The 16,995-nt window shown below is 48.4% G+C and overlaps 1 protein-coding gene across 1 annotated transcript in view; it reads left to right on the top strand.

The window, feature by feature from the left end:
• The window catches only part of MCCC2 (methylcrotonyl-CoA carboxylase subunit 2), a 209,639-nt gene that overhangs the window by 92,851 nt on the left and 99,793 nt on the right, over positions 1-16,995 (top strand). Inside the window, exons 8-9 of the mRNA XM_085632355.1 lie at positions 9,529-9,593; positions 11,581-11,680. Coding sequence (XP_085488481.1) covers positions 9,529-9,593; positions 11,581-11,680 — 165 coding nt within the window. The remainder of the gene's footprint in view (positions 1-9,528; positions 9,594-11,580; positions 11,681-16,995) is intronic.

The raw sequence follows: 16,995 nt of genomic DNA, 5'->3' as shown, positions 1-16,995 counted from the left end.
GTCTCCAGGCAGCAGCAAGCAGGTCAGCAAGCCCCTCTGACCTCTGAGGGACTGAGTCCGATAGCCAAATCACCCTCCGTGCGATGCGTTTCCCGCGAAGCGGGAAGCGCTAGGTTCTTAAATGGGCAACGTGGGCGGCGCCTCCAGGCAGCAGCAAGCAGGTCAGCAAGCCCCTCTGACCTCTGGGGGACTGAGTCCGATAGCCAAATCACCCTCCGTGCGACGCTTATTATTTTTCTATTTTTTGAAGACATTTTAAAAATGCTTGATCTTTCCTCTCAGGAGTTGACCCATCATGAACACTATCCCAGCTGGGCTTTTGCCTTATTATTTAGAGGAGGTCATGCACATTTCTATAATTATCTAAAATTTCAAGCCCCCGTCCTTTCAACGTTTGTTTTGTCTGGCATAAAAACTCAAATGACCTATAAAAGATCTTCTCAATCATTTTTCAGTACTCTTTTATCTTTGTTTCCATGGTGCTCCAGCTCTCATTGCCTTAAATACCACTGAATCCGCCTAGGACTAAGCTGCAACGCCATGTTTATATTTGTAGATAGCCTCGCTCAAAAACATAAAGATCTCACTAAGCGTAAATAAAATGCTGTCACAGTTTTGAATGTAAGATTTCGATAGATATTGCACTGTAGTTTTTTTCTATTGGACAGTTGAATCCTAATCAATTGGTCAGTAACAAGGAAGTTCAATACCTGGCACAGTGGAAGTGACCTCACACACCCTTTGACCTCAGAGGATATCACAGGGTTGTTCTTTTTTGCACCTCTTGCCTTCTATTTGTGACGGTGGTGCCTAGAGAAAGGACAAGGAGCGAAGACCACAGAAAGTAAGGTGGGGCTCTTACAGCCATGTTTACATCCTCATCCTGCAGTGTCTTTGAGCCTAAAGATCTGGGGTAGAAAGAATAGTGCCAGTGCCAAAGGGCAAGTGACGTCCATGGTAGTATAAGGCTGGCACCAGAGCACACTTCTGTGTCCTGACAATCCATCTCCTGCATCTCATAACACTACATACTTCCTCTGACACTACTGACATAGGCGAATAACCACTGTCACGACTCCGTCTACCACACAGCAGAGTAGCCCATGTCCAAGCCTAGTTTATTTCGCTAAAAACCTTTTCGTGAAGATCCTCTGTATTTCCGTCACTCTGTCAGTGATCCTTTCTTCCTGAGGGAACTTAAAATCTGCAAAGATACTGTTTGCCCATTTTTAAACCTCTCTTTGAAAACAACCCAATCTTTTTATGGTTGAGTCGGCAAGGATACTGAATGAACTTAAATTCTGCCCTGTGCTTGGTGCTGCACAGTCCTTAATAAACACAGACTGGCAAGGTGAATAGTCCAAAATTCCAGTGTATTGTTCTTAAAGTCAGCCGTACAAGGTTTCCTAATCATAATAATTTATTATATAACGCTTACTACTACTCTTTTGCCATTTCCGTAAATAACATGCATTACTGTCACTCAGTCTAATAGTACCAGTGTCGCACTGGGGCAGAAATTATTCCCAGGCACTAATTAAAAGTGGCCCTCCTTAGTGAATCAAATAGCTTAAAAAGTGACACACATTTGCAAATGGAGCAGTTTTTAACTTGTAAAGACACTGTTTAGGGGTTTTGCAAGGTAGCTGAGACGGCGTGCATTTGTGCTTGCTGCAGGCATTATCTGTGGCAATATCAGTGAAATCCACTGTAAAAACCAGCCCAGACAAGCCCGTCGGGTACTGCCTGTAGAGTTCGAGGGCGCCTCAAAACTCCGCGGGATACAGGATAAGGCCTACTACTATATAGCTCAATAATTATGACACCTACACCAGTGAAATATAGTATGAGCCAAGAACCGAGCGGCCATGCGCCCTTTTATTTATACCATTGGGCGAGCCCTTCCTCCAGATGCATGCACTGTAGCAACCTATTATAGTGCGGGCCGGGTGGCTCCATCACTTAATCCCTCCTTTCCTTTAGATACAATGCTGCTGAACGTTCACAAATTCATCTCCAGACATGCAGCATACAAAGTCGAAGAGTCTCTGGCTGGGGGCAGGGTTTGGCCAGAGACCATACCTCTGACTCCAGGAGTCGTTGGTAGTCCCTGCCATGTCATCTACTGATGATGAGGGGCTCTGAATGATCGTTGGCTGTTCTTTAATCGCGGGCATTCTTTACCCCTGGTGTATTGGCGAGGGGTCGCTGTTTCCTCCTGGGGTGTTTGGTGGCGCTATTACTTCCTCTCCTTCTCCCGCAGCTCTTTTGTCACCTCCATTCTCTCCACATGGCCCTGTATTCACTTCACTGAACCAGGAGATGTTCCTTGCGATTCTGCGATATCCATGTTGAGCAGACACCGCGGTTCTATGCACCTCTGTGACTTCAATCACCTCCGGCTCGTATGGTGTGCGATATTTCCATCCGGGAAGCTGATCTTTCACTATGACGCGGTCTCCCACCCGGATTTTAACCACCTGTGCCTTTCGCGCTTGGCTAGCCTTCACTTTGGTGGCCATTCTCCTGTCTTGTGCGGCTGCTTGATCTAGATCTCTTGGACACCACAACGGGTCAGCTGGAATACTGTCTCGGGGCGGGGGGGGGGGGGGTGCCTCCGGAACAGCAAATGCAACGGGTGCACATCGTTTCATGGTGTGTGGTGTCTGACGTTATGCCCTCAAGAATTGTTGCAGGCAGTGTTCTGCGTCTTCACCTCTCTCGACTCTGGTTCGCAGTGCTCGGTTCAGGGTCCACATGAAGCGTTCAACCTCTCCATTGGCCTGCGGCCATTGTGGTGTGATCTTGCGATGCCGGATGGCATGGGGTGCCAGATACTCTTGGAAGTCTCTACCCTGGAAGGGCGGCCCATTATCCAACCTGATTTCTTCTGGGAGCTCCATCATCTCGAAGATTCGGTTCAGGGTGGCCTCGACCTAGGGAAAGGCCTTAGATGACACTACCTGAATAACTGGCATAGGCCACCAGGACCCACTCCTTTACTGATGTTTCTTGCAGAAGAACTGCCCCTAGCCCCCCAGGACTGGCATCTACCACCACTTCAGTACGTCTGCTGGGTTGGAAGTACGCCATGACAGTCTTGTCCATGAGGGCTTCCTTGACAGCATGAAATGACTTGTCTTCCTTCACAGTCCACTCCCATGGTACCCTGGTCTTCGTGAGATTTCACAGGGGTTCTGAGAGGGACGCCAGGTTCGGGATGAAGCGGCCACAATATGTGGCCATGCCCAGGAAGCTTCGGACCTCTGTGGGCGATGTGGGCCTCGGGGCAGAACGTATGGCTGCAGCTTTCTTTGGATCGATTTGGAGACTGTCTCGTGAGAAGATGTAGCCGAAGAATTCCACCGATTCCTGATAGAATGAGCACTTGGCTCTATGAAGGGTCAGCCCACTGTCTGCGAGCCGTTGAAGCGGGTTCCTCAAGTGCATGTGGTGGTCCTCCAGAGTCTTTGAGAACACCAGGATGTTGTCTCTCAGGTTGATGACCCCTTGTAGCCCTGAGAGTGTCTCCCAAATGGCGTTCTGGAACACTTCGGCAGCTGACGACACTCCGAAACTCAGCCTGTTGTACCGCCGCAACCCTATGTGCATGGAGAACGTTGTGATGTTTCTGCTCTCTGGGTCAAGTTCCAGTTGGTGGTAGCCAGCATTGAGGTTGAACTTCGGAAATCACTTGGCCCCAGTGAGATCTGCCACAATGTCATCCATAGTGGGCGTGAGGTGCCGTTCCCGCTTAACCGCCTGATTAGGAAGGTGCATGTCGACACCCAGCCGAATTGCTCCAGGTTGCTTTGGCTTGGGAGCGGCGACCAGGGGCGACACCCACGGGGTGGGGCCCGAAACATTTTCAATTACCCCCAGTTGCTCTAGCTTCCGCAGTTCTTCCTCAACCTGGGGGGACATAGGTGAAATGGCACCCTCCGGTGTCTTAGCGCAGTCGGTTTAACCGTGGGGTCGATATGCAGCTTGAACAGCTTTCCCTTAAGGCTGCCAAGTCCTTCCAACAGCATAGGGAACTCTTTGAGGATGTTGTGGGCATGTAGGTCATGTATCTGGTTGGCAAAGAAAACCAACTCCAGGTCCTCTGCCGTGTGGCAGCTAAGGAGTGTACCCCTCTTCCCTTTGGTGACATGGAACCGCGTGTGGATGCAGTGGCCCTCACTGGCCACTTGGATCTCAATGACCCCTTGCAGGGGAAGCGACTCGGTACCTCCGTACGTATAGATCTTTGCTTTGGAGGGCGACAGCAGTGGTCGCAGGGATAGCTGTTCATATTGGTCACTGTCCATGACATTCACCGAGGCTCCGGTGTGTGAGCGCCTTGACTGGAGATCCTGCCACTGTGATGGAGCACATGGGCGGGGATCGACTGCGCGGGCCGTCCTGGCTCACGAACAACAACACAAAGACATCAATGTCATCTGCACCCAGACCATACCCCGGGAGGGTGGAGTCCATCTGCTCCAGTGGGTCTTCCAGTGACAGTTGTATCACTGTTGTCTATTACTCACTGTCCTGAGGCATTGGTTATTGTTCTTCCACTCCGACACACTTTGGCGAAGTGATTCAGCATCCCACATCGGGAGCAGTTCTTTCCCCTTGCAAAGTATGGGCTGGCCGGCGGGTGTTCTAGGCCGAAGTTTCCACATTTTCCCTTTTACATCGGTCTCCCGTTGTCTCGGGGCGCTGCAGGGCGTCTCTGAATGACGTCTACTCTCTCGTTTGTTGCCGGTGGTCGAGGTGGTCCTGAGGGGTTTGGATGTCGGTTAACCCCTTGTGCGCTCATGACAGAACCACGCCGTCATGAGCCACGGGTGGCGTGTGCTCATAACGGCGTGGTTCCGTCATGCTGCGGCCGTTGGCGGCCGCTCCTCCCACGCGGCTCTAATTCCCCGCCTTTCCGTCATGAGCATGGCGGTGCCGCGCTCACCCCTCACCCCCCCAGCGCTGCGGCGGAATTCGCGCCGCAGCGAAGGGGTTAAGGGCCGCTTTCATTTCATCAGCCCGTGCGTTCGACAGCTCGTGTGATCTTGCAAGCACTAGAATCTTGTCCAGCAATATGCCTGGTTGCCAGAGTATCCGGCGGCACTGCGTTACTGATTTGCATCCCTGTATGATCTGTGCTCTGATCTCTTCCTTCGGGTCAGGGACAGTGCATGAGCTTGCCAGCTTCTTCAATCGTGCATATAAGACGTCTATTGACTCAGTCTCCCCTCGCCTAGCTTGGCAAAGCTTAAACCTCTCGAATTGGGCGTTGATTTGTGGGTCGAAGTGCCAGTTCATGGCTGCCACCCCTGCGTCATAGTTGTCGTCAGCCCCAGTATTTGGTAGGGTTTCGTACAAGTCTTATAGCTCCCCTCCTCCGTAGCACATGAGTAGTGACCTTTTCACCCTTCCATCTGTTTCTCTCATTCCCACGTTGTAGTGCTCCAAACGGCCAATCTACGACTTCCACTGCGACGCAGCCGTGGCAGGGACTGCTAATTCACTGCATGGGAGGAGAGCCGCCGTTGCATGGCCCGGCTGCTGCGGGGGTTGCTCTGGGGGTTGTTGCTTGGGCACCAGGGAAGCAGCACATCTTGATTCGGGATGCTCATCTCCCTTGCTGAGGCATGTGTGCACTGTCGCTTGTGCTTAGGTTAGCTCGTGTTCGACTTTACCAATGCTTGGTGGGGTTTCAAAATCGTCCTCCGCGCTGTGGTGAAGCGTGGAGTCTTGCATGACTGTCGCCGTGTCGATGTGTCCCTGAAGACTGTTTCTGGCCTGCGCCTGCTTGTTGAGCTCTATGCCCTGCGTGGAGGTCTCCTCACTTGCACTGTCCCCCTAGTGCACTTGCATTTGCCAAGGTTTTGCTGTCCTGTACCTGATTTCCCAGGCCGTGTTTCTCCTGACTACCATCAAAGTGGCTGAGAGATTTAACCTCCTGCCACGTGCTCCCTCTGCAGCACCGCCTTGACCGGGGCAGACACACTCGAGCAGGCCGCTCTCTGATGAGTCATGCGACAGTGACTTGGGCCATGTGCTCGCTCCCCGCGCTTGCCTAATCTCACAGGCACCTCCGCCCGGGCTTCTCCGCACTGTAGCACTCGCGGGGTGGGCACCCGCAGTCGGCTTCGGGCCTGGGGCTCCGCCCTGGGCGCACGCAGCGGCAGACACGCACCGCACTTCACCGCAGCAGGCTGGATGACGTGCTCGACCTGGCACTGTAGTGACGTGGGTGGCACCTGCCTTTTCGCCAGTGTAGAGTTTGAGGGCACCTCGAAACTACACTGGGTACAGGGTAAGGCCTACTACTATGTAGCTCAATAATTATGACACTTACACCAGTGATATAGTACGGGCCAAGGCCCCGAGCGGTCATGCGCCCCTTTATTTATACCATCGGGCCAGCCCGCCCTCCGGGTGCATGCACTGCAGCAACATATTATAGTGTGGGTCGGGTGGCTAGGTCACTACACTGTGTTATTGTCCTATAGGCCAGTCAGACACTGAAAAGTACTCGCTTTGCCATCTTCGAACCAGACTTGCCATAAGTCTAACCCAAACCTGCAGATCACCTTATATCAGTGAGCATTTAACTTGTTGTGGCAGCCACACCAAACTCAGCCAATTCTACTCAGCACGTTTCTCATGCAAAACGTCCCCTCTCTTTTTACACTGACTTTCCCAGGTAAATGAGATTGCGGTATTTATTTACAGTGGTTTGAAATCTGGGTGCTGATGGTTTTTACTCTTGCCTGCTGGATGTGCAAACATCATTACTCAGGATTTCATGGAAAAACCTTCTGCCGGGACTAAGGTTGTATCTTTAGCATTTTTAAAAGATTCTGCAAGAAAAATCTGCAGAACTGCAGTTTACCCCACTAGCTTTGCTTTCAGTAAACCTTCGATGCTAGCACTAGGTTAGTTTCAAATGTGTTCAAGATTCGTCAGGGCACTAGCATCAAATTGATAGGAATCCTGGTCTGTAGCCACCTTTCAGTTTTACCTCTGCTTGCGATTCTGGCTCAGACATGATTTTCATGGGACACATATGGGGCCTCAGATATCTATGGTGGGTATGTATTTTATATAAATTATATAAAATACATACCCACCAGTGAAGCCATTATGTAGCTGGGTAACTTGTTTTGACCAGTACCCATTACATACTTTAAGGTGGCTTTCCTGCTTACTTGCAATATTCAGTAATAGAACGAGACATCACAGGGGCATATCTGCTCATGCAGATTTGTCTTCACATAAAATTTAATGCACCCTGCCTTAGGGCTCAATGTCCTGCTGTAGGGGTGACTTACATGTATTAGATGCCATGACTTTGGCATGACACACATGAGTGTACCATCTCGTGTGTTCACTCATGGTTTGCACCACGTCACGCAGCCTGCAATGACAGTCTGTGTGAAAATTGTGTGTGGAAATTGTGTGTGGGTCCCTAAGGGTGGCATAAGATATGCTGCAGCCCTTTGGAACCCTCTTTAGCACTCATGTTATGTTATGTTATGTTAACCAAATTTATATAGCGCACAGCTGCCCCAGCAAAGGGGCGTCCCGGCGCTTCCAGACAAGGGAACGGCACATAAACAGACAGTGGACGAGCCATGATAATGCTAGGCATCCAAAGAAAACAAGGAAGGTCTTGACGGCCTTCCTGAAAGTCAAAAGTTCATCAATGGCGCGAATATGGAGAGGAAGTGAGTTCCAAAGCTTGGCAGCGAGCACACTAAAAGATCGGCCCCCGGCCCTAACCCGTTTAAAACGTGGAACTGTAACCAGATGTACCCCTGAGGATCTTAAGGACCGCGATGGTACATACGGCGAAATAAGATGTTTCAAAATCTGGGGGGAAGAATGCTTCAGAATTTTAAACGAGAGGCAGAGAGACTTGAACTTAATCCTCTGACAGACAGGGAGCCAATGAAGTCCATGAATAGATTTTTTGGCCGAGCAAAATCTCGGCAAGCCGATTAAAGCCCTGGCGGCTGCGTTTTGGACTCGTTGGAGTCTACAGAGTTCTGCCTGATTGGCTCCAAGCAAAAGGGAACTCGCATAGTCCAACCGAGATAAAATAGTAGCTTGTACAATAAGCTGCCTGGTTGGAGCGTCAAAGAATTAAAAAATGGGTCTAAGCCTGCGGAGAGTCCCAAAGCACATGGCAGCGATTTTCTTAGTATGAGGAACAAAACTAAGTTTAGAATCTAGCCAAATGCTAAGATTTTTTTACTTCAGTGGCAGGAAGAGGGGTAGGGCCAAGCTCAGGTGGCCACCAACGATCACCCCATAATTGGCTCTGATTGCCCACAATCAGCACCTCCGTTTTTTTGGCGTTCAGTTGCAAACAATTGTCTGTCAACCAACTTGCCACCGACCTGATTCCCTCACAAAACTTGGTGGCCTCAAGGTCAGATGCCCCACTTATTGCAACCGCCAGCTGCGTGTCGTCGGCATAAGACACCATGGTCAGATTACATCGCTTGACGACAGCAGCCAGCGGCTGAACATAGATATTAAAAAGAGTGGGGCTAAGAGCTGACCCCTGTGGGACACCCTGTGTGATGAAATGGGGTTTGGACTGGTAAGGAGGGGTAACGACCCTGAAAGTGCGACCAGATAGGAACGATCGAAACCATTCAAGTGCCACGTGGTCGACACCAGCCTCAACCAAACGCTGTAGTAGAATTGCGTGGGAGACAGTGTCGAACGCGGCACTGAGATCTAAAAGCACTAGAGCCGCCGTATGACCAGTGTCCACCAGAGTGCGCAGGTACTCAACCATAGAGAGAAGCGCGGTCTCAGTACTGTGGCCAGGTCGAAAACCATTCTGAGAAGGATCCAAAATATTGGCAGAATGGATATGGTTACATAAGATAGTATTAACATGGGCCTCAGTCAATTTTGCCACCCAAGGAAGAAGAGAAATGGGGCGGTAGTTCTCAAATTTTAGAGGATCGAGAGCCGGTTTTTTCAAAATAGGCATCACCTGCCTAGGGACATGGGGTACCATTTACTAGGGACTTACAGAGGTGCTAAAGTCCTTAGCCCGTTGTAGCACAATCAGACAACACCTTGTTTTGGGGAATGGGCACTGGCACTGAGGTCTAGTTAGCAGGCCTGAGTGCACTGTCAGAGTTGAAAATCCGCATCTAATAGTTTAAAAAACGGGTCAAAAGTGGGAGGATAATTGCTACAAAAGCCCAGTTCCCTACAACATGCAGAACATGCATAGTTCATTTCTGCAGGTTCCATTGCTCTCTTTAACTGTGTTTAGCTGCAGCCAGTCTGGGCTTGGTAGTTTGGTGGGCAGAGCTGGCCTGGGGAGCACTGGGTTTCTACTGTCAACTTTCAGCTCTTTGAGCATTTGCAATGGTTAAAAACATACATGATGCACCTCTATGGACACAGTCTCTTGGCATGTTGTACTTTATGCAACGATATTATGCATACTAGAGAAAGAGCATTGACTGAAAGCATTAGTTCCACCTTGATATTGACTTAACTCTGTTGTAGGTGAAGGCTGCTACAGGAGAGGAGGTATCAGCAGAGGAGCTTGGAGGAGCTGATCTTCACTGCAGGTGAGCTGCAATCACACAGTCCTCTTGTTTTTATTATGTCCCTATGTGCTTATGTTTAATACTTTACAGTGACCTCTTTTAAAGACTTATTATAAAACCATCTAATGCAACACAACTGGGGCACGGGGTGCTTCCACAAGGCTGCCAATGCAAACTCGACAGCTGGTGGTGGAGCAGATACTGGACTCACAGTGCTCCCAAATGGCGTGAAATGACCATGTGGGCCAGTTTAATATTTCTCTCCTAGGGGGGCGCGAGGGACACGGAGTATGACCACAGGACAACACAGACACATTAAGACACAAATGGTAATGTTACTCAATCGACCAATCAAATTATTTTCATCCCATATAGCCCTAGGAGAAGGGTGTCCAAGCTCTACAAGAAGTAAATATGGAAAAGTTTGCCTCCAACTGGGAGAACTGGCTTTCTGTGTAGGTGATCTGTTTAAAACAAAAATAGGAAACCCCCAGACATTTTTTATTATTTTGTACCAATTTAGAAAGTGCTTGCAAAGAATGTGAACAAGGATTTGTGTGAGCCTCTCCAAAGGAAAGGACTCCTGTGTACTTCCTTGGTTTTTTATAACAAAATGGAAGAGCTTAGGATTACTGTGACTTGTGCCTTGAGATGAAGCTTCAAGTATGTAATGTTAGAGTGATGAGAATAGACTATAATATTCAGTAGTTTACTAAGAATTGAGCGCTCTCTGTGGCACTGTGTAGATCAACGCAAGAGCCAACAAGAGCTCACCGAATATCTGCTATGTGAGGACAGAGCCACCCTCTAGCTGGAATCAAAGTTGGAGAAAATGGGGAATACACAAAGACCAGCAAGTATTTGCTAGTTGACAATGCCTGTAGAACTTCAAAAAGACAAAAGTGGGCCCCAAGTAGACATTTCTGACTTTGACAGTATTAAAGAAGACATACAAAGAAGCGGTACAGGCGGCTCCGCGTGTGCAGGATCTTTACTTGCTAGGTTTACCGAGGCAGCAAAAAAAATGCACAAAAGCAAGAGGATCTTAATATTTCTAGGCTTGTGTGCAGAGACTTACCACATACTCAAGGAGATTCACAGTGAATTAGGTTTAGCAAGTTCTTAAAGTTGAGACCTCGGTGTGGCATTTCTCATGCGTAAGAGTGCAATATAAAGGGAAATCTGATGGAAAAAGTACAGTCTTTACTGTACTGACTCAAATAAAAGTCATGAATCAAAATGTAAGTTCGCTGTTGGTATGTGCTTGGAATTTGCCTACTCAACTGATTTAAAAAACAATTCTCCAAAATTCAACCTAATCGAGGCTATTAACTATAAAAGCAAAGTTTTGAGTTTATTTTCCTCTAATTACCTTTACAGCATCTCTTCACAAACCCCCAACTGAATGGGGAATTTCTGCATTCATATTGTTTCCGCCACAAACACTATTTAGGATGTAAACTAAGAATGAGCTTTGTGGGTAAAAAGAACAAGGAAATGTTTGTCTTGTCAAAACTGTCATGAAAATATAGAAATAAAGTTTGGTATCAATTCTATAGGGTCATGGACATACCTTCCATTCTCATCTGTGATTGATAACCTGTGGGGCGTGCATTGCTTGACTTACTCTAGTTCGCCCTGAGACTAATCTTTATTCAGCTAGTTGACTTTGCCTTCCTGTTTCACTCATTTGCTCTTATATTTTAGGATGTTGTGCTATGTACAGTGATTTGAATGACTGATGTTACCTAAAAGTACATGGACATACTCTGGAGCACTAAGACTTCTGTTTGTTTGAAAGTTTTTTTCGTCATAAAATTTCGATTTAAATTGCTTAAAAATATAGCCTTGTGTTCTATTACTTTATCACCTAATGTTCGAGCAATATGTTGTTTTTTAAAGCTGCACATTGCATACTAGATCAAATAATAGACATTTATGATCATAAAAGATTTTGTTGGTTATTTTTTTCTTCCTACCCAAAAACATGTGCTTTTCTCTTTTACAGAAAGTCCGGCGTAACAGATCACTATGCTTTGGATGATGCCCATGCACTTCATCTGGCAAGGAAGGTTGTGAGAAGTTTAAACTATCAGAAGAAAGTCGATGTGAGTATGGTGTAAAATGGTTCATGTTTCATGAGTTATGTGCAGACATCTGAACCATCATATTTGAACACTTTAATGCACTTACACTGTACACAAAGTGGTAGGGAGCACAGTGCCCCTCATCCCAGAACAGTTCACCCCATTGCATTCTGGTAAATGCATTACGCTTACTTCAGAGTTGCTGTAGTTTTTCACCAAAGTTGGTACAGATAGTGCTGTTATGACAGAGCCTGAGGGTTGCCACATAGTGGTGAGGGGCTGGCTGGAGGGCCGGGCATTAACCATTGTGAATGTATATACCCCTACTACTGAACAGACCACCTTATATACGCCACTAACACGCCATCTGGCCCCATACCCAACTTCACCTACTATCATGGGAGGGGACTTCAATTGTGAGGCCGATGTGCATTTAGATAGATCCCACCCACCACTAAGCGATTCCCAGACTGTGCACACGGCCATGGCCTTTGAGGTCTGGAGCTCCCAATGGGGACTGGTTGACTCCTTGAGAACCCTGCACCCCCACAACAAGATTATTCTTACTTCTCTGCCCTACACGAGGTTCATGTCGCCTAGACATATTTTTATGCACCCCAGACATATGAAAATTAGTCCAAACTGTTGAATACTTAGCCCGAACAATATCGGACCACAACCCAGTCCTCCCATGAGATGTGCCCATCCTAGACCCTCAATACCTATCTTGAAGCTCCTTCCAGACTAATTTGAGGATCAAGTCTTAAGAAAAGGGATCCACTAGAAGAAAGTCCAATCCTTTAATGACCGTGACGGAACGGCCTCCTAGCCACTAGTGGAGTGGGATGCCTTTAAGGCTGTCCTACGGGGCCAGTGCATAGCGGAAGCCAAAGAAATTAGAGACACACTCCTGAAGGAAGTCCTGACTGCGGAGCGGGCTCTTGGGGAGATTGAGAAAAAGCAGCCGGGACAAACCGAACTCCAATTAGAATTACAGGAAGCCAAAGAGGACGTATCAAAAAAGACTGAAAGATTTTGATGCTTTGACTAATTTAAAGGCCAGTTTCCAGAACGATCTAAAATCCAGTCCTCTGGGCAGTTCTAAGCCATCTGCAAGGGATAATTCCAGTACTTATTCTTAAAAGCTAAGACATACTGGAAATGATCGCACAAAACAAAGAGTACCAATTTAGTATTTTATGATGCAGACATGTACAACATGTCATGATCCGGGGGCCGACGGCGCGGTTCCGAGGAATGAGGACTCCAAATCCCAGCAGTCCTCTCGGCCACCCGTCGGAGATAGACATCACGGCACCCCGGTCGCGCATAAAAGGCGCGGCAACATGGTAGGCGGGGCCAATGATTCCCGTCCGACCTTGCAATTCCCAACGGCTCCGAGCAGACTCCCGCATCGTCCATCAACCTGACTCCAAACCAGCCGGCGACCCGGCGTGGATCTCTCGGCAGCAGATTTCCCGACGATCCCCAGGAGGTACGCGCGCCGCGGTTTCTACCAAGCGCCGCCAGAACCAGTACTGTTCCCTGAGGCCCGGACCTGCATCGGGACTCGGTTCTCCCTGCACTCCCCTGCAGATTCCTCAAGCGCTACCTACACCTACGGACCTCCCGGTGCTCCTCCGCCCCAGGGATTCCCGGGCGTGAGTGGCAGCACCACCCGCATCCTCAGACCTCCCGGCGCTCCTCCGCCTACAGGATTTCCCAGGCATGAGTGGCAGCGCCACCTACACCTACGGACCTCCCAGTGCTCCTCCGCCCCAGGATTTCCCGGGCGGGTGTGGCAGCACCATCCGCATCCACAGACCTCCAGGCGCTCCTCCGCCTACAGGGTTTTTCCAGGCGTGAGTGGCAGCGCCACCAGCATCTTCTACATTCACCGAAAGCAACGGCGGCACCGGCGCTCCTCCGCCCCCGGAGTTCCCGGGCGTGAGTAGCAGCGCCTGAGACCGCGAGCCGCTTCGAGTCTTTCCCTTCGCCTCCCCGTGAAGGAACGAGGAGCGCGAGTGAGGAGAGCGCCTAAACACCATCCGCATCTGCAAAACTTTCCAAGCAGACTTCGACGGGGGAGTAGGACCCTCTCACTCTTCGTCCCCTCCGTGAGGCAACGGATCAGGGACCAGCAGAGAGGAGCCACATTGGACTCATCAACACCAGAGACCCCTCCAGCGTCCCAGAGAGGACCCTAGCCGACCTTCCGCTGTAGGAGGGAAGGAACCCCAGGTAGGGAGAAGAACTAGTTGGGTGGTGTGGGGGATATAGAGAGGAGCCTGTGGGTAATCCGTCTTCTTGTCTCTTCCAGGTCTCTCTCCCCGCTGTTCCTTCCCTGCCTTCCCTCACCCACTTATCTTCTCGTCCGAGGGTATTACACGTACACCGGACAGGGGACGGATGGGCGGGGGACCCACACATAGCATCGACGTCATCCTGAGGAGAGGAATCACTGGGACCACGACACAACAATACATAGAATGCATTTAAAATGAGCAATGTGCTGATAGAAAACTAATATGAACAGTGTTAGCATTAACATCAAAATGATTCCGGTATGGTGGTTGCGGACACATTTGTACATATGTAAGTAATGATCAGTCCCACAGGACCATAGCGAGTACGTTTGAGTTGCACTCAGTAGTTAAATGACCGAGGAAGAAAATATGTTTCTACTGTCAAAGCTATCAGTATTGGAATGAACATTTTTAACAAATGATAAAATCTTACTTCTCAAACACCTCCCATTCGCTGCACCTCCGTTCTGGACAGGTTTCATATTTGCTTTATCTAGTCAACCCCGGTACTGGCCAGGACTGTGGGTGTGATTCCCACTTACATTTATTTACCCACAGTCTACTGCTTTTCTGCACAAAATCCCATCCTGATAGCAGCAAAAATATTTTATTATAGAAAACGTTTATATATTATGATGTGCATCTCTGTACAAAACTTCAAGATAAAAATTAACTTTAATAAAGGTTTGTGGAGATGTATATCAAAATATATTTGTCTTCTGTGCTGTGGGTGATCATTTTTAGATTACTCCTCATATAATGTTAATACTTTCAACTCACAACGTTTGTCAAGGGAGCTGTTAAAACAAGAATCTGGGGTATCTATATAATAACTATACGTAATTACCAAAGTAACATTTATCAATCAACCTGACTTGTTAATTTCAAATCAACAGATGGCTGCCCCAGGTGACTAGTTATCATAGGATGTAAAAAATTGATCTGTACCACGTAGCAGCAAATGTACACCAGATAGGTGGTTTCCTGTAGCATCTCTACTGTTGCTTGGTTTCTTTCCACATAAGCAAGGGTACATGAAATCTTTGTTCCATTCCTAAGGCCCTGGACTTTACAGCTCAGATTTCTTCTTGTTTTAGAACTGGTATTTAAGGACATTGCCGTATCTAAAACTGTACATACCTAATGTAAAGCATCTGTCCCCACCCTTGCAGTGTTACTGAGATGACTGTTGCGGAGCACACTATACAGCCTTCACCTGCACATCACCCACACCAATTTTCCCTCCCATGCTGAAACCCCAAACTATAGGTGCTTCACCAAACCCTGCAACATGACAACAGAAGCTTGGAATCAAGAAAAAACATCATTATTGATCATAATTGCAAGGATTGCAAAAGCGCCTTTCATGATGCAGGAAGGGCTCTAGGCCCTGTTTGGCAAGTATTCAGAACATCAAAGTAAATCAGTTCTACTATATTGGGACCTGGGAGAAGGAGTAATGCCAACCATCATATTGCTACACAGCGTATGCTCTCAGGTTCTCACAGCCTCCCATCAGTGGCCTATGGGCAGCACCCACACGTACATTTGTAATGATATAAGCATTTGCCACCTAACCTGTCCAATGCGTGTGGCTCTGAAGAAACGGTTGTACTTCTTGAGCATGACTAGTGGCCTCAGGAATGTGTTTGTGAGGTTATTCTGCATCGCTTACACATCCATGTTCAAGGAGTATTGGTTTATCTTTCCTGCAGGCGATATAAGCCCTATTTTATTTTCCCCTTATGCACGTGCATGTTCACAAACTTTGAGGTCACTGCAAGGTAAACTAAAGAGTCAGTCGTTCCTTTGTAGAACACTGTTCGTCTTGATTGATATAACATTGTAGATTGTCTTATCTTTTTGCCTGTTTCAAAGGCGTATCTTGGCATCTGGACTGCCTTGTGAAATTTGGGTAGATGGAGATGGAGCTCTCTTAGTAGCTCAACTGTTCTTTCTTCCTAGCTATGTACAGTACCCTATCCTGGACTCTCTCATTTAGAAAATGCACTATGGGGGTGTCCTCCGAGGTGGCATTGAGGCCAGTGAGTCATGTGCCCTCGCTATCGCAAAAAGGCATACAAAATTGGAACTGCCAAGGACCTCTGTCAGCAGGGACTCAGTAAAAGTCTCCATCTTCAAGTATTGGCAGATTCCAGTACACCAAGGGGCAGCACATTGTTCCAGTGCAACTTCGCCTCCATGTCCTTGTTCTTCACCTCTTCAATCATAAGAACCTTTTTCAAATGTAGCAGCTTCTCTTTGCTTTCTTTAGCATCACCCATAAATTATGAAATCATAAATTCTGCCATATCCATCTTCGTGGCTTGCTTGCGAAGCCGTTCCTTCTTTTAGCTGAAGAACAAACTCCTTGTGGCTGCTGCTCAGGTCTGTGATAGGTCTGACGGCCTATGCCGCTCCCCGCACCATATGGACTGCAGGTCGGGGGCAAGAGCACAGATCCTCGAATTCATGCACACCCTCTCCTATGAGTTGTGGGCCGGCAGTGTCCCGGGCGACCCCAAAACCGCTCGGGGGCTACTTCCAATAGGGTCCCACCCCTAAACCACTCAGGAGCTAGATAGTATCACACTTATTTAACAGGAGGTTGGAATTAGGGGCCACTCCACTCTCAACAGGCTGCTTGCAGATGTCCCCAGACTCGATCGGTGACGGCCACCATCTTAAGGCCAGGCATCCTCCTTTACAAGTTTCAGAGAGCTGTGTGGGGCCGCTCCCAACTCCCCAGGCACTTCTGGGCCCCCAGGAACCGGGCTTCCCACAGTGAAGGGGGAGTAAGATCGGCTCCCTTGAATCTCAGACGCCGTGCAAGGGGCCGCAGTTACCTTGCTGCCTTCCGTTTCAGACAACTCCACGCCCCACCGATACCGCATTGTCTTTTGTCTTATGACGTGTACTGTTGGGGAAGGTCAAAGGAGTGTGGACTCATTTCCAATCTGCACTAGAATCTAAGCAATCCTCCTCTGTACGGTTTGCATGATGGTAGACAAGACCAGTCTTCTGGTTGTC

Source organism: Triturus cristatus, chromosome 2_1 (genome assembly GCF_964204655.1).
Source record: "Triturus cristatus chromosome 2_1, aTriCri1.1, whole genome shotgun sequence".
Lineage (NCBI taxonomy): Eukaryota > Metazoa > Chordata > Amphibia > Caudata > Salamandridae > Triturus > Triturus cristatus.
The sequence above is the reverse complement of the archived record's forward strand: the minus strand, read 5'-3'. Positions and strand labels throughout refer to the sequence as shown.